Source organism: Leopardus geoffroyi, chromosome A1 (genome assembly GCF_018350155.1).
Source record: "Leopardus geoffroyi isolate Oge1 chromosome A1, O.geoffroyi_Oge1_pat1.0, whole genome shotgun sequence".
Classification (NCBI taxonomy): Eukaryota; Metazoa; Chordata; class Mammalia; order Carnivora; family Felidae; genus Leopardus; species Leopardus geoffroyi.
The window spans coordinates 4,356,557-4,382,398 of NC_059326.1; the positions used below are offsets into that span (position 1 = coordinate 4,356,557).

The 25,842-nt window shown below is 43.3% G+C and overlaps 1 protein-coding gene across 6 annotated transcripts in view; it reads right to left on the reverse strand.

The window, feature by feature from the left end:
* Positions 1-25,842, reverse strand: part of LOC123586716 (mitochondrial intermediate peptidase) — a 194,979-nt gene that overhangs the window by 113,963 nt on the left and 55,174 nt on the right. For all 6 annotated transcript variants that reach the window (XR_006706993.1, XM_045456167.1, XM_045456338.1 and 3 more), the window contains exon 14: positions 24,236-24,345. Coding sequence is in view for 5 of the 6 variants with exons in the window: in XM_045456167.1 (XP_045312123.1) it covers positions 24,236-24,345 (110 nt within the window). In the remaining variant the exon portion in view is untranslated. The remainder of the gene's footprint in view (positions 1-24,235; positions 24,346-25,842) is intronic.

Consider the following 25,842-nt stretch of genomic DNA (forward strand, 5'->3'; position numbering starts at 1 on the left):
TGTGACAAATTCAATAATAACGAAAGTTTGAAATACCGCAAGAATTACCAAAATGTGACACAGAAACACAAAGGGGGCAAACCCTGTTGGAAATGCGGCACCCGCACACCTGCTTGGTGCAAAGTTGCCACAAAACATCAATTTGTAAAAAATGTAACATTTGAAAAGCACAATAAAGCGAAGCACAAGAAAATGAAGCATGCCTGTGTTTATATTATTCTCTTAGAAAGTACTTCCTTTTTTTCTTACAAGAACGAAAATAGGACAAAACTTTAAATACCATACAAATTGATTTTCAAGTTATATGAGAATCTTTTTAATAAAAATATTTAGAAGTTAAATCTTAAATTTCAAATTAGAAAAATATTTCCTGGGGGCGCGTGGGTGGCTCAGTCGGTTGAGCATCCGACTTCGGCTCAGGTCATAATCTCAGGGTTCCTGAGTTCGAGCCCCGCGTCAGGCTCTGTGCTGATGCCTCGGAGCCTGGAGCCTGCTTCCGATTCTGAGTCTCCCTCTCCCTCTGCCCCAGAGTCATGATAATCAACATTGAAATCAACCAAATTTTGCTGTCCTTCTGGAAGTGGTTGTATCTACCGAGTAGCACAGATATTTCAATGGTCTCCTAATGTGAAGACACTCACATTTCATATACTGAAGAAACAGAATACGAATACATCCAAGCTTCAGGTAATGAGCAATGATATATAAATAAAAATGCATTTAAGACACCTGAACCTCAAACAGTACTGCAATTAGTTTTCATTATATTAAATTAAAAATTTATAAAAGCCCATAGCATCAGAAATAACTGTTTCACCATATTATCAACTGCATTTTTTTTTTAATTTTTAAGTTTATTTATTTTGAGATGACATTGACAGCACAAGTGGGGGAGGGACAGAGAAAGAGAGGGAGAGAGAGAGAGAATCTCGGGCAGGCTCTGCACTGTCAGCACAGAGCCCGACGCGGGGCCCGAACCCACGAACCATGAGTTCACGACCTGAGTGGAAACCAAGGGTCAGACAGACACTCAACCGACTGAGCCACCTGGGCGCCCCTCATCCCTTGCATTTTTTAGCAGATTCTACTTCAATCTTCATAATTTCCAAGGTAGGAAGTACGTTCATGGACCACTAAGCCTCCGATCCCAACGATGACATGTTATTCCCAGTTCTCCTTGGGATCTGGACGCTGCCATCTGCGTTCAAGATTGAAAGGAATCCTACTAGCATATGAAGAATGCTACAAATCAAGAATAAAGTTCAGATCGACTAATTCGGGTAAGCAATGATGTCATGAGACACCTGGGTGGCTCAGGTGGCTGAGCACCCAATTTCGGCTCCGGTCATGATCTCATGGTCTGTGGGTCCAAGCCCCACATCAGGCTCTGCACTCACAGCTCAGAGCCTGGAGCCCGCTTCGGATTCTGTGTCTCGTTCTCTCTCTCTCTGCCCCTCCCTGCTTGTGCTCTCTAAAAAATAAACAAATAAACACTAAGAAAAAAAATTTTTTTTTAAGGAATGATGTAAGAAATGGCACAACTGGACGGCTGTCTTGGGTCTTTCAGGCTATTTCCGGCATCTTTTTTTTTTTTTTTTTTTTACATTCAAGTTAGTTACACAGTGCAGTCTTAGCTTCAGGAGTAGAGCCCAGTGATTCATCTCTTACCTATGACACCCAGTGCCCATCACCCATTTAGCCTATCCCCTCACCCTTCCCCCATCCAGCAACCCTCAGTTTGTTCTCTGTATTGAGGAGTCTCTTATGATTTGCGTCCCTCTTTTTTCCTTCCCTTCCCCTTCGTTTATCTGTTGAATTTCTCAAATTCCACATATAAGTGACATCATGCGATATCTGTCTTTCTCCGACTGATTTATTCTGCTAAGCATAATACCCTCTAGTTCCATCCACGTTGTTGCAAATGGGAAGATTTCATTCTTTTTCACTGCCAAGTAGTATTCCATTGTGTATATACACCACATCTTCTTTATCCATTCGTCAGTTGATGGACATTTGGGCTCTTTCCATAATTTGGCTATTGTTGATAGTGCTGCTGTAAACACTGGGGTGCATGTGTCCCTTCGAATCAGCATTTCTATGACCTTTGGATAAACTCCCAGTAGTGCAATTGCTGGGTCGTAGGGCAGTTCCATTTTTAATTTTTTGAAGAACCCCCATACTGTTTTCCAGAGTGGTATTTCCAGCATCCTTAACTTCTGCCTGCTAAAATGGCTACTCCACATCATCCCATGTCCAGAAATACCATTCCTTCCAGGAACCTTCTTCTTAGACTCGTTAGAGGAGAGCTGAGAGCATGGTCTGCCTTAAACCAACACCTGCCTCTGAACTCCCATTATTATGATTCACTGGAGCGTAAAGGAAAGAGAACAGGTTTCGGAGCCAGATTAAACCAAGTGTGAATCCTAACTGCACCATTTACCAGCACAGCGGCAGAATGTTGGAGGATGTACTGAACTTCTCCAAGACACGCTTTCCTCGCTGGCAAGATGCTAATATTTTGGCGGAATTAGACGAGGACTGAACATAATGTAACTTAAAAACATATTATGTTAGACTAGATGTTGAATTAAGTGGTAGGTAGTATTATTCCCTATTACACTAGCCCTGGGTAATACAATCATCATGGATTTCGACAAATTTTATTTACGTGTTACTGTTTTGTCTACATATTCTGTAAACACGGTCTGTTTTAGAGTCGTAAATTCTTCGGAGACAGGAATTTTGGCTCAACAGTCCTCTTCCTGTGGCACCCAGTGATCAAGTTCTTCATAAGGAAATGTACTCTCATAGTTTCCTATCTATATTTCTCTTCATTTGTGAACTAGTCCAAACACGTGTGATGAAACACACGTGCCTCCTCAAATTGCCCAGCTTGAGAAGAGGATACTTTCTCCACCGTGGTGATTATTTTAAGGTTTTTAGGACCCTGAAGTCCACCGACATGTCATTAGCCTGTCTTCCAGATTTCAACGTCTGCCGCAAAACGGGGTCATCAACGCTCATTCAGAAAATCACTTTAGGTAGAATTGGTTATCAGACACTGAGTTCTTCATCTGTAGGGTTCAGCTCTCACTTAGAAAACACTGCTACTAATCAGAAAATGTGCCCTTGTCTGATGACATTTTAACCAGACGTATCTCATGCTATGGATCTTGATAGTTCAAACTTCCATAGTTTCTGGTGAGGAGTCTGCTGTAATTTCTATCTGTTGCTGTCTTTATTTTTTCCTGTGGCTGCCTTCAGAGTTCTCTCTTTATTTTTGACTATGGAGTCTCTAGGTGTGTTCTCTTTGTTACCTGTCCCGCTTGGGTTCTCAAAGCGTCCTGGATCTCTGGCTTGGTCTTCATTATTTTGGGCAAATCCTCAGCCATTATCCCTTCAAACAGTTCTTCTGCCTTATTAGCTCTCTCTTCTCCTTTGTGGAGCTCCATGTGCCCCGAAGTTCTTGGATGCTCTGTTCTGTCCCTTCTTTCCTCCCCCTTGTACTTCAGCTTGGGTAATTTCTACTGACCTCCCATTAAGTTCACAGAGCTCGCATTCTTCCCTCGGCTGTGTCAAGTGTACGGATGAGCCCCTCAAAGGAATTCTTCTCATATGACCTCATGGCTTTACTTCCCGCATTTCCATCTGGGCGGGTCGCACACTCACCACCTCCTGTTTCGTCTGTTCATACAGGTTGCCCACCTTTTCCTTCAACAGACTGATTGACATCCCTGTCTTCTGATAGTTCCTTTAAAGCTGTGCTAGTTCTTAGTTATTCTCAAGTCCCTGAGTCTGATTCTGTTGCTTTCTTGATCTTTGCCCAAGGAGGCAGGGCTCTGTGCTGTTTCTGCACAGCCGCCAGTCACCTCCTATAGGCCTGCAACACTGAGGGTGGCCCCAGGTGGTCTCCCACCCCGCACCCACAGGTTCTCAGCACACCTGGTGACGGCCTACAGCGGGGTGCAAACTCCCTCTATATCAGGGCCCTCAGCTCTTCCGGACTGACAGGCCAGCCCACACTCGGCCCCCAACAATCTGTGAAGATGTTCTCTGGTTTTTCCTTACCCCTCTGCAAGGCAGCCTGGCCTTCCGCCATGCTTCGCCACAGGTGAGCCACTCTGCATCTCTGGGATTCAGGCCACTTCACGGGCCTGTGACCTCAACTCTTGTAAGAGCTCAAGAAAAGTTAGGGTTTTATTTTTCGCCTGTGGTTAGCTTGGAAGCGGTGCCCTGTGTACCTTCGACGTGCCCAACCGTTCAGACTTTCATCACTAATACCACTTAGGCTTTTAGCTCCCAAAGGAAAAAGAAAGGCAGTAGAGCTTTGTAAAGGGTGAACTACTCTCCACTAAGTCAGGCACAGACACCGTTAAAGATTATTATGAAGAAACTTGCAATGCAGGCATCTACGAGTATCAGTTAGTAGGTTTTAGCCGAAAGGCAGTTCACTCAACAAATATTTATTCACTGCCCATCATGTGACAGGCAAAGTTGATATATCAGTGAATAAGATTGATAAAAATCTCAGTTCTCAAGGAATTTATAAGGAATTTATATTCTAGGAGACCCTGGTAGTATTATTTTTACATTTTTTTAATGTTTTTTTAATTTATTTTTGAGACAGAGAGAGAGCATGAGCAGGGGAGGGGCAGAGAGGTGGGGGGGAAACAGAATCCGAAGCAGGCTCCAGGCTCTGAGCTGTCAGCACAGAGCCCAACGCGGAGCTCGAACCCATGAACCGTGAGATCATGACCTGAGCCGAAGTCGGACGCTCAACCCACTGAGCCACCCAGGTGCCCCCTGTTAGTATTTTTTTTTTTTTTTTTAGTATTATTTTTAAATTACCAATGAGGGGATGGTACCTATAATGCCACCTTATACTAAGAATTTATTGAGTGAATGGATGCTTTTAATATATATTGAGTGATCATTATATATATTGGTGCTTTTAGTATATACTGAGATCATGTATTTGTGTATTTTACCATTTCATTTCCTTTGGAAGTCTATGAATGTGAATCACATGCAGTATCTAACCCTCATTGACTATCTGTTGACTACTGCTGTTATTGAAATATAAGGTAAGCAACCTCACAAAGGAACTTAAAGTGTATAAAGACCGCATCCGTAAACAGCATGGGAATCCACGCAGTTTGACCCTTTTGGTCAACCTAAAGGAGATGGTGCTTTAAATCTCTGTCATTTTATTCTTTAAGCCACAGGATTTAAATTTATTTTCAGTTCACTTAGGTATCTCTCCTCATTCAACACCGTAATTCAGGTATAATGCCGCTTGGCGGTAAAACTAACCCTTTGCAAAATTTTATTAACACTCCAACAAGTTCCTCCCAAAAAAGGATGAGCAGTGATAATAAAAATTTCAGTGAATATTAATTAGCGTTTAATTAACAGATGATGAAGTTAAGATGGGGAAGGAAAGGCAGGAAGATAAAATGAGGTCAGCATGGAGGTTAGGCCTGCGATCCCACAGTTTTAGATAGAAAAACGATGAATCTCTGTATACAGACGAAAAAACAGACAAATAAAGCTTTTCATTCAAAGTGTCCCACAGACAGCACCATGCACATCTCTTCCTGAAGGGAATTATAGATGTGTCCTTAAAAATGAGTCAAATAGGGGCGCCTGAGAGGCTCAGCCGGTTGAGCGTCCGACTTCGGCTCAGGTCACGATCTCACGGTTTGTGAGTTTGAGCCCCATGTCGGGAGCCTGGGGCCCGCTTCGGATTCTGTGTCTCCGTCTCTCTCTCTCTGCCCCTCCCCAGCTTGCACTCTGTCTCTCCCTCTCTCAAAAATAAATAAACATTAAAAAATTTTTTTAAAAATGAGTTAAATAACCAAACAAGTGAGAGACTCTTCCTACAGTCGTCATTTTGTATCTAGGGAATCCAACTGCGTGTGAAGTTCCTCGACCTTCGCTGGGCACTGGCCGAGTCCCAGGCCCGTGTTCACTGAGGGGAGGCCCTGCTTTGTGGAGAAAGACACAGTGATAAAAGCAGGTCAGACTGGTCGATGAGATTCCCCCCAAATACATTTCTTTCCTGCAGATTCCCAATTCAAATCAGCATATTAAAAGTTATGAGCAGTCCTCGCTTCTGAGGATAGAAATCTTAATTAATTTCTACACTCATTTCCCCAAATTATTTGAGCACAGAACATGTTTCCACTCCCTAATACATCTTTACAGAAGCAAGAGATTTAATATACAGGACACCAGTTGGGAAATAGTTTGCTACGGAAATTAAACGTAAACCGTATGTAAAAGAAAAGTTATTACAAATAAAGCTTCTTTAAAAATGCACAAATGCAGCTGTTATCATTCTCATTAATCTTTACATTTCCTGCTGATCCTAACTTTATACACAGTTCCTTCGGAAAGCTTCTTTTCAGTTCTTTAAATCCCGTCTTGGCACTCTCCTCTCCAGAGGCCAGCAGGCCCCCCAGGTTTTCTGGACACTGGTCTCCAGCAGCCCCCGGCTGCTTCCTCGGCCCCCCCAGTTGAGTGCCTTGGTCCGAGCGGTGGTTTCGAACTCATGCGAGCTGATGGAGCTCATGAGCGCGAACACACTAATGTGCCAGGAAACAAACGGGCCGAGTTCCAGAGGGACACTTTTCTCTAGCGTCCCCCCTGCATTAGCACATCCTGAAGCCCCTCTGCCTTCTCGGCTGCAAACCACCTGCCGTTCTCCGCCAAGCCGCAGACGGAAGACAGGCCAGCCTCGCACAAGAGTCCACACTGGAAATGCCAAACAATCCCGGGCCCGAACCCCACGCTGCTCCCCTGCAAAATTCTTTTCCTACAGCAAGAAGAGGCAAGTTTCTACTTTGCTCCTTTCCAGGTATGTCCTGCTCTCGGTACTGTTTTCACAGAGCCATTTTCATTAAACACAACAGTACATCTAGTCGTACCCTTAACAAAGCTTAGCCGTCTGCAGCCTTTCGAGCGATCTTAGTGTAGAGCTGTTCAGACATGGTGTTCTAAAGCCATCGATATCTCGACAAGGGCAGACTGTTTTGAACAAGGTTACAAAACACCAATGCAGATTGATTTCAAAATGACATTTACTGGATGAACGTTATATGTCAGATAATTTAAGCCCAAGCCTGGGTTTCTCTTACAGACACACCTGCAGGGGTTTTGTCTCGTATCGACGGTTGCCAAGTCTGAAGCAGCCCTGGCTTGACGCTGGCTGATTTCCGAGTGTACAGAGCAGAGCTCTGCCCAGGGAAGCGGACAAAGCCGTGAAGGCAAGTCAGGTTTGGGAGGGAGACCGACCCACTGGGCTCATCTTCGCCGAGCATCCCGCTGTGCGCGAGGGACCCTACTAAGCAGCTGGGGACCCTTCCGGCTCCCGCTACCAGGAACAGGAAAAGGGATGTATGTGGACACCAGCAATGCAAGGGGAAATGCCCCAAGAACCACAGAAGAGGTACAGACAGAACAAGGGAGGAATGAATTGAGAAGATGGTCATTACTAAAAGTGTCCGAGAGGGGGCGCCTGGGTGGCTCAGTCAGTTAAGCATCTGACTTCAGCTCAGGTCCTGATCTCGTGGTCTGCGGTCCATGGGTTCGAGCCCCATGTCAGGCTCTGTGCTGACAGCTCGGAGCCTGAAGCCTGCTTCAGATGCTGTGTCTCCCTCTCTCTGCTCCTCCCCGCTACTCTCTCCCTCTCAAAATAATAAATAAACATTAAAAATTTTTTAGAAAGTGTCCAAGAAGCAATTACTCTAATTATTATTCTAATTATGCTTCCTATACTATTAGTGTGGTGGTATTTCTATTTCAAAGATTCACCCTCGCTCTAAAATACACAAAGACACTGTGGGTATTTATCCCCGCTGGTAAAGAGGAAAATGGTAGAAATGTTGTTTCTACAACGGGAGCCTAAGATGCCAATAATTAGCTATGGTGACCTAATGCCTCTGAATAATTCATTATGAGTTTTTCCACAACTATCTTTGATCTTTAAAAATAAGAATCCTTGTGTTATTTCTGAAGAAATAAGATCTGGCTTGGCAGGACTACAACAAAGACAAAGCAGTCGGTCTCATAACAAATGCCAAGCCCCCTGTAAAGTACAAAACTGTGGCTCAAGTCTCAGAGTCTGGGAGGCTACACTGCCTCACCCCAGGGTTCAGCTATGTATAGAGCTCCTATTTCTTGACGTTAGTTCATTCACTCGTCCTTTATCCATTGATGCATCCGGTGGTTTAAATTTAAATTTCTGGAGCCCCAACCAGACTCTGAGGCACAGCCACCACGGTGTGAAAGTTCCCTTGAAGGCACCCTAGGGACCAGAGGGCCCATCCTCTGTGCACCCAAAGCACACGGCTAGCCTAGAGCCTGGTCCCACACGCATCTGTTCTTTTTAATCTTTTTTAGTGCCAGAACAGAACTATGGCCAGGAAGAGAAGACCGTAAAATTGATCCTTCCTTCTGTCAAGAAGGTCAAGTCTGGTCTCCTGCTTATACTTAAAATATGAACAATAAGAACAATAATTACCCAGCTCCGTGAAGCCCAAAGCAAGTAAAGACCAGCAGTCTCAGCATGAATCGGGAGCTTCTCGGAAATACAAATTCTTGGGCGTTCCACACCCACTGAATCAGAATCTACATTTCAACCGGATCTGCAGGTGATCTTATGCATGTTAAAGTCTGAGATGTTCTGACTTCAAAAAACATCATCACAATTAGCTGCGAGACAGAGGTGGGTAGAAATCAATCCTCCTGGTTTTTACAAGCGGAACTGTCTACAGGGAGGTAGCACCACGAGAAAGAGGACACCTCTGAGGTCGGGCACCTTGCATTCGCCATCGCAATTAGTAAGAAGACTCAACGCGGTAGGAGTTATTCGGTCCACCTGCGCACAGGATTAACTAACTGGATGAAATTCAAGTCAAGGCACCAAACGCATCTGTCTTGCTGAGCGCGGTCATCGCAACGGTGACCACGCACGCAGCGCGTGGCCCTGACAGTCCCAGGTTAGGCCGTCTGTTTGGGTGTGATTACGAAGGGCGCCCCTCTTCCCTCCCAGCAGTGGCTTGGCTCGGACAACAGGTTACATCATTGTCCCGGTAACAACTGAGTTCCTTGAGAGCTTCAAACACCATCAATTGTGCAGTGAGCCTTACCTACACCGCCTCCCCAGAGGAAGGAAGGCGCTTACTGTGTTCTCGGGATAGACACAAGCCACACTGACGGCTGACCATACGCGGAACAAAACTGTTAAAATAACAATAGCTTTTCTGTTATATTAAGAAAGCACAGGGGCACCTGGGTGGCTCAGTCGGTTCAGCCTCCGACCCTTGATTTCAGCTCAGGTCATGATCCCACAGTTTGTGGGTTTGAGGCCCGCATCGGGCTCCGCACGGTCAGCGCTTAGGGTTCCCTCTCTCCCTCCCTCCCTCTCTCTCTCTCTCTCTCTCTCAGCCCCTCCCCCACTGGCTCATGTGTGCTCTCCCTCTTCCTGAAAAATAAATAAATAAACTTTGAAAAAAAAAAGCACAACATTTTTGGAAGGTTTCAGACTATCATCAAAAAATGCAAATGTCGGGGCGCCTGGGTGGCGCAGTCGGTTAAGCGTCCGACTTCAGCCAGGTCACGATCTCGCGGTCCGTGAGTTCGAGCCCCGCGTCGGGCTCTGGGCTGATGGCTCAGAGCCTGGAGCCTGTTTCCGATTCTGTGTCTCCCTCTCTCTCTGCCCCTCCCCCATTCATGCTCTGTCTCTCTCTGTCCCAAAAATAAATAAACGTTGAAAAAAAAAAAATTTAAAAAAAAATGCAAATGTCTTAGGGAACTTGGCATTACTTGAATTCTCTGGATGCTTCTCCATGAGCTCAACTTGTAAGCATGTAACCTCATCAATTTGCCAGACATTTTCTATCACTTCACAATCTCGCCAGTCCAATTTAAATAACATCTTGCTAAAAGTTTTGGCATCAAATTCTTCCAGGGCCACATCACCATGAGAAAATATCTTGTTTTATTTATGACCACTTAGAAAATTTATGATGGTAAAAGCTGCATAAATATTAAAAGTTCGGACATCCTCTGGTACAAATCCTTGTTATGGTAATAATTCAACTCTTCCCAAAGCAAAGAACTCCGGCCATTGATGTCCTTTGGGAACGTGTTGGATCTGATGACATAAACTTGTTGAGACATGGTCATCCAGAGCAAGAAAAGCCTTCGGAGGCAGAAAGCCAAGCATCAAAGCGGCTTGAGTTCTACAGCTTGATCTCATACCAAGCGCTAAATCTCTGCGCGTGTCTGTGGCGGGAAAACAACTCGATTCGGCACGCAGCGACTAGTCTGTTTTGCTATTAACCCATAATCCAGATGGCATATAATCAATACAACGAAAAAGCTGCCTCGTCCCAAAGAGACAAAATCTCAGATCTAAATCCACAGGAAGTAACATTGCTATCAACTTACATGCGTTTTAGTGTTGTTTTCTGACAAATTGAGATGTAATGCGAAGAAAGAACCTTCAGAAATGCTTACATGTTATCACGGACGCGCTGATGGTTCGGAGAAAAAAGCAGTATTGTGACATTTTAATGTGTGACAGAGGTCTCCATTCCATTTGTTTCTTTAAACAATTCCGGTAATATTGGTCTGCCTACATTACTAAATTTGACAATAGAGTTCTTGAGGTAAGTATGGAGGCACAGTTTTTAACCTCTAAATTTTTAGTTTTTATTTTATATAAAAGAGCAGAAGTCTCAGACAAGTTCAGCAACTGACCAGAGGTCAACTGTGTGTGGGGGGCACAGGGGGGGAGTGGGGGGCAGGCAGGGTCAGACCCGCCTCTGCCTCCCAGTTCCGTGTTCCTGTCTAGACATAATTGAAAAGCATTAACGCTGAAAATAAGAAAAGTTTCAAAACAACTGAAACCTGCCAAAACTAATCTAGTTCCAGTTGCACTATAATTTTTACCTTCAATCCTTGTTCGTATCTCCCGAAAGAGAATGACAGAAGAAGATTTATGACAAGCCTATCTGTCTCCTTGGAAATAGATCTTAAGCAATTTTGGCTTGGGGCTGACTTTCACGAAGTAAGGGAACAGAGTACTCTTACGGTGACGCAGCACAGAACGGTTCCAAAACGAAAGCATTAGATTTCTACGTTCTAAGAATAACACCTACAATGGAAACGGGTCTGGTATTTTCTGAGACAGATTGTGTAAGAAGTAAAAACCATTTTCTACCACAGCAAAACTGGGGGAAGAAAACACCCACATTGTAATACAGATTTTAGCAACTCTGACAGAACTTTGAGGAAGTTCTGATGTGAACCTAACAGACCTACTAATAGATCACAAATGGAAACTAAGAGACCAACCCCGATGTTACTATTGTGTGACCTTTGGCAAGTGACTTAACCTAAGTCAGTTTCCATAAAGTGTGGACAGCCACGTGCCCACTTCATACATTGCTAGATAGGATTAAATAAGATAGAACTTAATAGTAAATGCTCATTCCCATTACTTATTGTCTGATAAATATTTTGTGACAAAGATGACTCAAGCAACAAGCGTTTTAGTGGTTAATGGGCAAAACTATAAAAATTGTGGTTTCTCTCAAAAATCAAAAGACTATACATTTTTTACTTTTAAGTAATCTCTACACCCGGCACCCAAGGTGGGGCTCAAACACACAACCCCAAGATTGAGAGCCGCATGCTCCACTGACTACTAAGCCAGCCAGGTGCCCCTCATGTGACTATATTTAATGCTTAGTGACATAGCTGGGTTGAAAAATGATGAGAATAGACTTTAAGATGAAGCATTACTTAAATTAAGAAGACAACACACGAGGAAGAAAGAAGGAGCTCCTCAGAAAAATATAACAATTCTGTATGTTTATGCATCTGATAAAATATGCTCTAAGGGCGCCTGGGTGGCTCAGTCGGTCGAGCGTCCGACTTCGGCTCAGGTCATCATCTCACGGCTCGTGAGTTCGAGCCCTGCATCGGGCTCTGTGCTGACAGCTCGTAGCCTGGAGCCTGCTTTGGATTCTGTGTCTCCCTGTTTCTCTGTCCCTCCCCCACTCTCGCTCTCTCTCTCTCAAAAATAAACATTAAAAATTTTTTTTAAATATATGCTCAAAGTGCATAGAGTAAAAAGAAACAGAGAAATTTCCAAGGCAGTGAAAATACTGGGTATAAGGCCATAATGACACATACCTGTTATTATACACTTGTCCAAACTCACAGGATGTACACAACCAAGAGTAAACCATACCATAAACTGTGGACTTGGGGTGATTACCATGTGTCCGTGTAGGTCCATCAATTGTAACAAACGTACCACTCTGTTGGGTGATGCTGATGACGGGGGAAGCTGTACACCTGTGTGGGGCGTGGGGTATATGGGAAACCTCTGTACTGTGCCCTCAAGGTTGCTGGAAACCTAAATTGCCCTAAATAAATCAAGTCCTAATTTTAAACAATAGGTAAAAGTAAGGTGAAAAGGTGATCTACACATCATCCTGGAAGACTTCCACCTCTCAATTTTTGTTAGTTCAAAAAACTAGTTACATATAAAAAATCTAAACAACACAATTAAAAGACTGACTTAACAGACTTATATGAAAGCCCAGATCCAATAATTAGAAAACATACAACGTGCTCAAGCACACACAAAACATTTCCAAAAAACCGATGATCCACTAAGATGTAAACTACCAACAACGGCGAACAATCAAAACTGGTTAGACTAACTAGTTACATATTGGTAAACTACAACAACAAAACAAAACAAAACAAAAAAATCATAACTCCCCTGCAAAGGTTTACAAATTTTAAACTTTACTCCGAACAACTTGTTGCTCAAAGAGGAAATTACAATGGAAATCAGCAACATTAGAAATATTTTGTATTGAAAGCATGGCATGCAGCTAGAACACCGTATCCGCACAATTTATAATTATAGCACTGGGAGCCTGGGTGGCTCAGCTGGTTAAGTGTCCAATTCTTGATTTCGACTCACGCCATGATCTCACAGGTTCATGGGACTGAGCTCACACGGGGTCTGCAGCTGACAGCCAGAGCCTGCGTCGGATCTCTCTCTCCTCTCTTTTTGCCCCTTCCCCCAGCTTGCGTATGTTGCACGCACTCTCTCTCAAAATAAATAAATAAACTTAAACTAAAATAAAATTATGGCGTTGAAATTTAAACAGGTATGTTAGATGTACTGAAATTTAATTAGGTCAGTGTGTACCTTGGTTGAGAGGTATAAACAAAGGAGGAGGAAGGAGAGAATAATCAAACAGAAACTAATTAATGTTAAAACAAACAAAATAAAAAGTATAAACAGAGTGTGCATTAGTTCTTTGAAAACAGTAAAAAGACCAACTTCTGCCAAAATTAATAGAGAAAAAAACAAGAGAACAATACGAGGAATGAGAAGGATGTAACTTAACTACACATTGAGCAGGATTTGGAAGATGAAAGAATGCCATAAATAACTTTATCCCAATAAACTTGAAAACTTGGATTAAATGGGTGAATTTCCAGAAAATTACAACTTAGCAAAGCTTACTTAAGAAGAAAAGAAGGCCCAAAGCCTCTTAGGACTATTAAGGAATCAGTCATTTAAAATATCTTCCCACAGAGAAAATAATAGACCCCGAGTGGCTTTATAGATGAATTCTGACAAAGTTTCAAGAAACAGAGTATTACAATTTTATAAAAGCACTTCTAAGGAACAGGAAAAAAAAAAAAAAGGAGCATTTGGAAACTCATTTCATGAAATGGTATATTCTTATTACCAACACACAGCAAAGAGCACGGGGACAAAGCAAAATCACAAGTCAGTCTCTCATAAGTACAGATGCAAAAATCCTCTGTATTAAAAACATCAGCGGGGCACCTGGGTGGTTCAGTCGGTTGGGCATCCGACTTCAGCTCAGGTCATGATCTCACAGTCCGTGAGTTCGAGCCCCGCGTCGGGCTCTGTGCTGACAGCTCAGAGCCTGGAGCCTGCTTTGGATTCTGTGTCTCCCTCTTCCTCTGTTCCTCTCTCACTCACACTGTCTCGCTCTATCTCTCAAAAAAGGAATAAATGTTAAAAAAAAAAAATTAAAAAACATTAGCGAACTGAAGCCAGCACTGTGTTAAAAACAGTAAGACAAAGCCTATCTAATCCTGCCATACAAAAACGGCTTAACATTCACTATATGAACGGCTCAAAGAAAAAGTACAGCCCGATTACCTGAAAAGACGGAACGTGCACACGTGTGCACGCACACACATCTGGTAACATGCAATACCTATTGATAATTTTTAAAAAGTAACTAGAAATAGGAAGGAATCTCCTTTTCCTGCTATCTCCACCAAATCTACAACAAACATCTTCCTTTATGCTAAAACACTGAAAGCATTTCCTTTAGAAATCAGGACAAAGGCAAACCACGCCCATATCACAGCTTCTATTCAACATTGTACTGGAGGTTCTAGTAAGTCAAATAGGGCAAGAAAGAGAAATAGAAAGATGTAGGAGTTGAAAAGGGAAAGCAAAGTTACCATTTTTGCAGAATTAACTGGTTGAAAAAGTAACAAAGTCTACACGTAAGTTATCTGAATTAAAAAGAAAGTGTACCAAAGTGTCTGGAAATATGATCTATATCTAAAAGAAGGATAAACAACACCTTTAAGTACCAGCAACAATTAGAAAATATCATTTTTAAAAATATACTACTTATAATAGTATCAAAAAGGTCGGGCATCTAAGACTAAGCATAACAGAAGTTGAGCCTTAGGGAAAAAATGTAAACTTTATTAAAAGGGGTGTCTGAGTGGCTCAGTCGTTGAGCGTCCCACTTTGCCTCAGGTCATGATCTCGTGGTTTGGGAGTTCGAGGCGCACGTCGGGCTCCCTGCTGTCAGCATACAGTCTGCTTCAGATCCTCTGTCCCTCCCTCTTTGCCCCACCCCCACCCTGCCGCTTGCACAGGCTCTCGCGCTCTCTCTCTCTCTCTCAAAAATACCTAAACATTTAACAAAGACTTAACAAATGGAAGAATATATCACATTCATGCATCTGAATGTCAATATGGAGAGATATCAGTTCTCCCCAAATTGATCTTCAGATTTAATATAATGTCAAGCAAATTCTTCTCACAGTTTTTTTTTTTAAAAATAGGCAAGTTAATTCGAAATCTATATGAAAGAACACAAAAGCCCAAGACCGGACAAGAAATCTTTTAAGAATAAAGAAAGCCTTAATAAAGTTTACCACAATAAAGACAGCATGGGTACTGGTTATCAGGGCAGACGATGTAAACAATGGAATAAAAGAAAAATCCCGTAAACAGATTATTGCATATAACGGGTATGTGCTTTATGACGGGTCCCTGGAGAAGGAATAAATGGTGCTGGGATGATGGTTACTATAGGGAAGAAAGGATGTTAAACTCTACCTTATACTAAACCAAAGAGAATTTCCAACTTGATTGTAGAGACCTAAAAATAAAGAAAAAACATTAAACATTTCTTCTGTTTTCAGAAGAGAACAATATTGTATGGCTTTTAAGGAAACAAATGTTTCTCAAATAAGATCTAAAAAGCACGAACTGGGGCGCCTGAGTGGCTCAGTCAGTTGAGCATCCAACTATTGATTTCGGCTCAGGTCACGATCTCTTGGTTCATGGGTTTGAGTCCCTGCGTCAGGCTCGGCACTGACAGTGCAGAACCTACGTGCAATTCTCTGTCTCCCTTTCTTTCTGCCTCTCTCTCTCTCTCTCTCTCTCTCCCTCTCTCCCTCGAAAATAAATAAACTCAAAAAAATTTTTTTAATTAAAAAATAAAAAGCACTAACTATACAGAAAAGATGGCTAAATTCAATAACATTAAAATGAAGGAATTCAATCCATCAAAAGATACCATAAAGAAAGTGAACAGACAAGCCATAAACTGAGGAAAGGCATATGCCTAACACAGGGTTATTCTAACATATCAAGAAAGGGGAGAAATCAATAAGAAAAAAGTAAACCGCCATAAAGAAAAATGCTCATAAGACAAACAGACACATGACAGAAAACAAAAGCGAGCAATAAAAACATACGGGGTGTGGGGCGCCTGGGTGGCTCAGTTGGCTAAGCACCCGACTTCAGCCTAGGTCACGATCTCTCTGTTTGTGTGTTTGAGCCCTGTTTCAGGCTCTGTGCTGACGGCTCAAAGCCTGGAGCCTGCTTCAGATTCTGTGATTCCGTCTCTCTGCCCCTCTCTGCCCCCCTCTCAAAAATAAATAAAAATTAAAAAAAAACAACATACAGGGTGCTTGGGTGGCTCAGCTGGTTAAGCGTCCGACTTTGGCTCAGGTCATGATCTCACGGTTCATGGGTTTGAGCCCCATGTCGGGCTCTGTGCCGACAGCTCAGAGCCTGGAGCCGGCTTCGGATTCTGTCTGCCCCTCCCCCACTCATGCTCTGTCTCTACCAAAACTAAGCATTAAAAAAAATACACACACACAAAAAGATGTTCAACCTTAAAAAGTAGCCAGGGAACGTTGCTGCCAATCAAGGCCACAGCAGCATTCCATTTCTTAACTACAAAACTGGCAAAATTCAGACTCTGACAATATCAAATGTTGATGAGGATGTGGTATGATGGGAACCGTCGCTGAGAGGAGGGAGAATAAGCAGAAATATTTTGAAAAGCAATCTGGCATTATCGCGTAAACTTAAAAACACGCATCCCCTCCCAAACCCAGCAATTCCGGTCCTGCACACGAATATAAAGCGCAGAATTGTGTGGACTAGCACGAACCCGGAAGGAGCCGCGTGTCCACTGATGGGAGAAGAGCTTCGTGAATTACGGGACGTCACCACGGACCGAAAGCGAAGACACTGCAGCTATGTGCACACCTGACGAGTTCAGGCACACAGCTGGCAAAAGCTGGTCACAGATTATAAACAGAATACCACTTCTGTACGGCTCAAAAACAAAACGAAATAGCACGTGGCTTACGAACAAATAACTTGGGTGGCAAAAACTATTTCTAAGCAAAAATTAGTGAGAATTCAGGACTCCGAGAGGAGCCTATGGTAATGTTTTGCTTTTTAAGTTGGATGGTGGGTTCACAGCTGTGCCTTCTAGAAATGTTATTCTGCAACATTAAATATTAAATGAAAAGTGTATTACTTTCAGAGGCACTGCCTTTCTGATCAGTCATGAGAAGAATCTACTGAACTGAAATCAGCTGCAGCATAGTCCCCATCCTCTGTTACCAGTAACATAGTTTTGTTTGCCGGAGTGATGTCGAACGAATACACTTTCTACCTTTACATGGCATGCTTCAGATATTCTACAACAGACTGCAGTTTATTTTTTCTAGTCTTACGCCATGTGTAACATGAGACGGTTTCCAATTTTATACAAATGTTGCAGGCCACTCCTCAGAATGCTTTCTTGCTCTTCAATGTCACCTGCAGAACATAGCGTCCCACGCTGAACAAAATACTCGAGTACACTGAAATACACTGGGGTCTGCCACCTGCTCCACGCAACAGGCAGACGGGATATTGTGGGGAAAGTGGGAGCAAGGCAAGTGTGTGTGGGAGAGGAAGAAGGGGTCAGGGATTATTGGTTGGAAACTGGGACAAAAGGGGAAAGAGGCAGATACTGCTGAAGGGAAATAGGCTGGTGTGATATTGTGATATAAAATATATATTTGGTCTTCATCCCTGCGTGCATAATAAAAAAATGAGAAAAACTCCGCATACTCTAAATAATCTGAGAGTCAGGGACAGCCTAACCTCCTCATAGGGATATATAGGGACGAGGGTCAAGGGTCAGGCTTTTAGACGACATTATGGAAGTGCTTAACATTTTCAACTTTGGTGCAGGGGCTAAGACTATCTTATTTCCTTGAATCTAAGAGTATGCTAATTGTTAAAAAGGAAAAAAATATACACCTGTGAGTTTACAGTAGCTGGGGAGGGGGCACACTTACATCATTAAATAGATAGCAAGAGATCTGCTTCAGAATTATTAAAATAAGAAAAAAAAAAAACACTGCATCATCTACTAAAATTAACCCAAAATGAATCAATGATCCAAACATGAGACTTAGGGGCACCAGGGTGGCTCAGTCGGTTGAGCGTCCGACTTCAGCTCGGGTCATGATCTCATAGTCCGTGAGTTCGAGCCCCGCGTCGGGCTCTGTGCTGACAGCTCACAGCCTGGAGCCTGTTTCAGATTCTGTGTCTCCCTCTCTCTGCCCTTTCCCCGCTCATGCTCTGTCTCTCTCTGTCTCTCAGAAATGAATAAACATTAAAAAAAAATTGTTTAAAAAAATAAATAAGCATAAGACTTAAAACTATAAAACTCTTAGAAAAAAAACACAGGGAAAAAGCTTCATAACATCAAATTTGGCAATGATTTCTTAGATCTGACACCAAAAGCACTGCCAACAAAAGAAAAAATAGATTAACTGGACTATATCAAAATTAAAAACTGTGTATCAAAGGACATAATCAATAGACTGAAAAGGCAAAGCACACAACTGGAGAAAATACTTGCAAATCATATGTCTGATAAGGGATTAATATTAAGCATACATAAAGAACTCCTATAACACCACAACGAAAAAAACAGACAACCCAATTAAAATATGAACAAAGGACTTGAACTGGTATTTCTTTGAAGATATACAAATGGTCAAAAAGCACATTAAAAAATGTTCAACATCAATATGGAGGTTCCTCAAAAAATTAAAAATAGAACTAACCTATGACCCAGCAATTGCTCTACTAGGTATTCATCCAAAGGATACAGGAGTGATGATTCAAAGGGGCACGTGCACCCCAATGTTTACAGCAGTGCTTTCAACAATAGCCAAAGTATGGAAAGAGCCCAAATGTCCACTGACTGGTGAATGGATAAAGAAGATGTGGTGTTTATAGACAGATAGACACATACATACATATATACATACAATGGAATATTACCCGCCAATCAAAAAGAATGAAATCTTGCCATGTGCAAAAACATGGATGGAATTAGAGTGTATTATGCTAAGCAAAATAAGTCAGAGAAAGACAAGTATATGATTTCACTCATATACTTGAGTATATCATTCAGAAAACAGATGAACATAAGGGAAGGGAAGCAAAAATAATATAAAAACAGGGTGGGGGACAAACCATAAAAGCCTCTTAAATACAGAGAAGACACCGAGGGTCCCTGGAGGGGTGCTGGGTGGGCAGATGGGCTAACAGGGTGATGGGCATTTAGCAGGGCACTTGTTGGGGTGAGCACTGGGTGTTACAGGTAAGTGATGAATCACTAAATTCTATTCCTGAAATCATTATTACACTGTATGTTAACTAACTTGGATTTCAATTTTAAAAAAAATGTTCAACATCATTAATCATTAGGCAAATGAAAATCAAAACCACAGTGAGACACCACCTCACACCCAGGAGGATGGCTACTATCAAAAAATCAGAAAATAACAAGTATTGGCAAGGATGCGGAGACAAGTGGAACTTTATGCTCAACAGTCCGCAAGGTAGGAAGGTAAGATGATGCAGCCACTGTGGAGAACTGAATGGCGGTTCCTCATGAAATTTAAAATAGAATTTCTATACAATCCAGCAATCCCACTTCTGTGTATATATGCGAAGGAACTGAAAACAGAGACTCAAGCAGGAATTTGTAGACCCAGAGCAGCATTATTCACAACAGTCGAAAGGTGGAAGCAATCCAAATATCCATCAACGGACGAAGGGACAGACGAAATGTGGTATACACATACGATGGAATATTATTCAGCCTTTAAACAGAAGGCGACTCTGACATTGGCTACATGATGCGCCTTAAAAACATTGTGCTAACTTACAACAGGGCGAATACTGCAGGATTCCACTAATATGAGGTACTTGGAGTAGTCAAATTCATCGAGACAGAAAGCAGAAAGGGGGCCAGGGGCCCGGGTGGGAGAAGAAGCAGGGAGTTGTTTACTGGGGACAGAGTTTCGGTTTTGCAAGAGGAAGAGTGTTCTAGAGACGGATGGTAGGGATGGCAGCAAACAATAAGAATGTACTTCATACCATTGACTGGCACACTTAAGCACGGTTAAGATGGTAACTTTTTTTTTTAAATTAGAGAGAGAGAGCGTGTGCATGCACACGCATCCAAGGGCAGAGGGAAGAGAGAGAAAGAGAGGGAGAGAATCTCTAACAGGCTCCCTGCCCAGCACGGAGCCCAACATGAGACTCGATTCCACGACGCTGGAATCATGACCTGAGCCAAAATCAAGAGTTGGACGCTTCACCAACTGAGCCACCCGGGCGCCCCAAGATGGTAACTTTTATGCTGTTCTTACTACAACGAAAAATAAACCGCATCTAACAATGTTTAACGGAGAACGAGGATCACGCCTCCAGAAGCGCGGGGCCACCTGCAGATAATTTCCCACTTACTGGGAACAACTGGAAAGGGGGCAGGCTCAAGGCGGGAACCAATAAGCACCGAGGAGAGCGACAGTACCCTTCAATTCCTTGGACGGCACGGGTCCCAAACGCCGCCTGAGCCAGAACGAGGTCTGTGGGGAAACGCCATCAGACAGTTGATTCACGTTCAGTTTACCACGGCTAAAAACCCGGGAGTTTTTCCCACGAACTGCCACCAAGTCTGTACTCCTTCTCTACATGTGCTATCAATTCGAAGACCTATCGACAAGAAATTCCGCGTCAGCTTTGATGTTGTAGCTTGTCAAGGCAGTTCTGAATCTCAAATGATCACCTCTGGCCCTGCTTACCTCTGACAGCCGTATGGCCCCTGCAAATCTAATACGCATGCTTCTCATTCCTCAACCGCAAGGAATCCATTGGCCACACCATGCTCTGGTTCAGATAAAATACTCATAGGTGTTAATAAGTCACTGACATATTATCCTTACTCTGCGAGTTCTCTCGGATACACCCCACGGTGTTCCAAGAAAAAACAATCCTTTTCTAACATGTAGCAGAATAAGAAATGGAGCATAAAGATGCAACCCTGTCATTCTTCTTATGGGCTTTAATGCCATTTATTTACAAAGCCTTGGGCTTTAGGGAATTAACTCCTTGTCCTTAAGGCTAGAAGTGCCCTTAAAATGAAATCATCTAGCCACTTGGTATCTTAATTAGTGGCAAGAAGAGGCAAGCCCTTTGTGAAAGTCAAGGCATTCTCCCGTTTCTTGCCTTCTGGCACTCCTTCTGTTCTCTATACGACTTGCAAAATTATTTTAAATTCTTTCGAGACTGCGTCTGCAAGTCCCCTTAGCTCAATGCACATGTCTGCTTGTGTCTGAAACTTGAATTAATTCAAAGCAACTTACTGCTTCTTTCCTGTTTCGAAGTGTAGTTTTGGACTCAATATTGTTTTCTTGCAACTCTCTTGTTCAAAATAGCTCTTACAGAAGAACGCCATATTAAAATAAGAATTGTCCTGTTTGGGGACATTACACTATCCTCCAAGCAGTGGCTCTTTACTCTTCTTTTTGGCCCTTCTTTGCTCTTCTGATTGTCCTGTAAACAGGTAATAGTTTAAAAACCAACTTCATAATTGTGGTGAATTTTAGCCCGAGATTTAGCTTTTTGCTTTAAGTATTGCTCTGAGAGGATCCTGGCGCTCTCTTGCGCTAACCCTTACCTCGGGGTTCAGATCCCCTGAGCAATCTAAGCTCAGCTCCTTTCCTGGTGATGCTGCTTCATCAGATACCTCCTGCTTTTCTCTCACGGGTCATGCCTAACCTCCCTATACGTTAAGTGCCACCTCTATGCCAATTACCCCCACACCCCGCAGGGTCTATTTGATTCTGTATTTCAGAGTTGTGTCACTCACGGCCCCATGGACGCAGCCAAAAAAGAGCTGTCTTCCTTCCTCATATTTGGACCTCTTCCAGAATTCTCTGTTCATGGAGCCTCCGTCTTTGATTTCCCTCTCTCACCCCTGTTATCCAACTGGCTTCAAATCCTTCCAGTTCAGTCTCCAATAGCTCCTGGAGTCTGCTTCTCCGAGCCCCCCAGGGCCAGGACCTTCGTTCTGGCTCTATCACTTGACTACATATTTTCGGGGCTGAGCAAGGACACAAGTTCGAAGATGGAACCCAGGGAAGCTGTCTGCCAAAGGCTAATGAGGAAATGGGTTGGGGCAGAGCTGCCTGAGAGCCAGGAGGACTAGACTCAACTCCTGAGAGGAAGTGTGGCAGCAAAGCCCAGTGTAAACACCGCCAGTTAGGGGCGCCTGGGTGGCTCAGTCGGTTGAGCGTCCGACTTCAGCTCGGGTCATGATCTCACAGTCTGTGAGTTCGAGCCCCGCGTCGGGCTCTGTGCTGACGGCTCAGAGCCCGGGGCCTGTTTCCGACTCTGTGTCTCCCTCTCTCTCTGACCCTCCCCCGTTCATGCTCTGTCTCTCTCTGTCTCAAAAATAAATAAACGTTAAAAAAAAATTAAAAACAAAACAGAAACAAAAACGCCGCCAGTTAAAACTACTCAAGTCACAAACGGTGGTCTAGCAAATGAGCTGGGATCAAAAAGTGTGTGTCGGCAAGAGGACTGCAGAAACTGGGAGCGAATTCTAGAAACAAAAACTTTCCAGTCTCTTTTTCTCGCTCCCCTTCCTCCTCCTCCCGTACTTACCACTGCCAGCACCTTGCCACGGTCTCAGACTTTTCCGAGACTCTACAGGCTTTTCCTTCTGGCTGGAATAACCTCGTCTTTAGTTTTGCCCTAGTTCCCCTGGGATTTGAAGGCCTTGAGGGCTAGAATGTTGTCTCACCCACTCCCGGCTGTTTCTCAGATGCTGAGGACAGTTCCTGGTACTTGACAAAAACTCAGTAACTACTTCTGACTGAAGGGCCTGTGAGCGTCCTTAGCGTTCTCGACAAATATATTAAACGAGATGGAAAAGGGCTGCTGAAAGCTGACGGGCAAACTGCCCCTTTTATGTATTTTTTCAAGCCTGGCTCCTCCGGGGCTCCCTGCACGAAGCCTCTCCCAGCGTCCCCAGCCAAGGTCCGGGGGCTCTCCCTCAGGGGCCCCCGCTGGGCGTGTGGCTCTGCCCCAATATGCCTTGTGCCCTACCTCCCTACAGGATGGGCAGGGGCACAAGTTCCGAAGGAGGGATTTAGTCAGGTCTTCCCGGTCATTCCCAAACCCCAAAATGTGGAAATGTGGACCCGCAGACCCATGCTCCCCTTCTGTGGCTTATGCGTTTCCACGTTACTGGCCGGGTCTAACTTCTCTGAAGGTTAATGGCAAGACAGTAATCGATCGCCAATATCTCAATTCTGTCATCTTAATAACCGAGACAGATTATGATGAAGGCCCGGTCAGACTGGTTATCCAGAAACTCCTCCGTTATTCTGCAGCTGACAATAACGGTGAGATGAAATCATGTCCAAAAACCAGAAATGACCAAATCACGTTAGAAAAAGAGTCACAAATAAAGGTGGGTTTGGAGCCTTTTCTCATTCCATTCATTCCTTCTAGTGCTTCTCAGGTGCTAGGCAAGATTCTAAGTGCCAAGGATCCAAAGATGACTGTAATTTGACACCTGCACTCAGGGAGGCACAGTCTCAGGGAGAAATCAGTGACTGACGGTGTATTTATAATCAAAGTTCTCAGAGAAGGAAAAGAAGATATTTCGCAAAGTACGTGTGGACAGTTCACTGCACAACATCGACAGTTACGCTTACGGCTACCTCATTACAGAGATCTCTCATCGTCCTCCTACTTCACCGATTTTCTTAATCTTTAAACTCATGCTTTCAATCCAACTATTGAAATCGAAACCTTTTCAGACCTACGGTGCAGGGCATGATGGGAAAAATGGGCAACGCGGTTCGGTTTTGACAAAACAAAGGAACAAACAGAGGCATAAATGAAAGACGAAAGAGCGACGGCTTTTCTGAAGCGAGACAGGTTGGAAGGCCTGTTGTACGGTCATCTTGTTTCCTCCTCCGGAAAACAGGGACCAGGCACTTTCCTCAAGGGATGGTTGTGAAGGCAAGATAGGCTCTCACTTAGCCGATAAGAGAGAGCTTGTCAACACTGTGGTCCTAGTGGCTGGCAAAAATAAAAAAATAAAACGAAGACTAAAAATAAAGTGGAAGGACTCTGGTACTGAGAGGGTGACAGTCCTGAGGAGTCCACACTATGCAGGTCAGGAAAGCCGCCCCCCCCCACCCCCCAAGGACACGACGTAGCACTGTGCTCCCCTACCTGCCCCGTCTGATAATGTCTGGCAAACTGGCTAACCACTCGGTGGTCATTTGCAAAGTACTCCATCAGAATAGAAGGAACTTCAGCGAAGTCAGTGGGGCACCTGGTCCCTAAAATGGGGGGAAAAGAAAAAAAAAGTTGGCATGAATCAAATCAACATATTTATCTTTCTTTTTATGTACTCTTTTAAAACTTTTATGTGTACTTCTGATGAAGGTATGATAAGATTTAATTCATTAAATCAATATTTTACTTCTATAAAATTATTGTACATATTTGCAGAAAAGTTTATTATAATCCCATATATTTTCCTATATATCAAAAGTAAAACAAAATATTTGCACAGCTGGATAAAACACCTTGTAAAGCCATGGCTCACACCCTCGACAAACAAATCTGTCTTCAGCTCTGCTTGGCGATACAGGAGACACAAATTAAAACATTCTTACAATTAATGTACCATTTGTATTTAATTTGCTGAATTCCACCACCAAATGCTTTTATCCTTCACTTATTTGTTTGTTGGCTGGTTCTATTCCCTATGCTGTAATTTTCATCTCCATGATTTATTTATTTTCTAAAATTTTTTTTCATGTTTATTTTTGACAGAGAGAGAGAGAGAGAGAGACAGAGCATGAGCGGGGGAGGGGCAGAGAGAGAGGGAGACACAGAATCCGAAGCAGGCTCCAGGCCACGAGCTGTCAGCACAGAGCCCGACGCCGGGCTCGAACTCACGGACCGCGAGATCACGACCTGAGCCAAAGTCGGACGCTCAACCGACTGAGCCACCCAGGCACCCCAATGATCTATTTATTTTCTAACTGGAAGCTAATACCTCTAATCGTTTCTCCTATTTCGCCCATCCCCGCACGCCGTCCCCTCTGGCAACCACCAGTTTGTTCTCTATGTTGAAAAGTCTATTTGTTTTGGGGCGCCTGTGTGGCTCAGTCGGCTGAGCGTCCGACTTCGGCTCAGGTCGTGATCTCACGATTCATGGGTTCGAGCCCCGCGTCGGGCTCTGTGCTGACAGCCCGGAGCCTGGAGCCTGCTTCGGATTCTGTGCCTCCCTCTCGCTCTACCCCTCCCCTGCTCACGCTTTGTCTCTGTTTCTCAAAAACAAATAAAGGTAAACAAATTGAAAAAGAAAAGTCTATTTGTTTTTTAGATTCCACATATAAGTGAAATCATCTGGTATCGGTCTTTCTGTGTCTGACTTATTTCACTTAGCACAACACTCTCTAGTTCCAACCATGTCGTTGCAAATGGCGAGTTCTCCTTCTTCATGTCTCAGTAATACTTCATTATACACATATGTATACATATACACCACTTCTTCTTCATCTATATGCTTCATTTGTTTTAGAAGTATTTTTTTAAACCACTGTTTGCTCCTTGTAACAAAGTCAATCCTCCGTGAGAAAAGCAATGTTTTAAACTTAAAATTACTTAAAGCAACAAATCCCGTAAGAACTCTGTGGTGACATTTTATGATGCCGTCCAGCTCATCTACAGTCTTTTCAAATATCTTCTCCTTCCCCCAAATACTGTATTTACAAAGTTAGTTAATAAACACTGAATGACAGCAATTTAGTAGGTGACCTATAGCT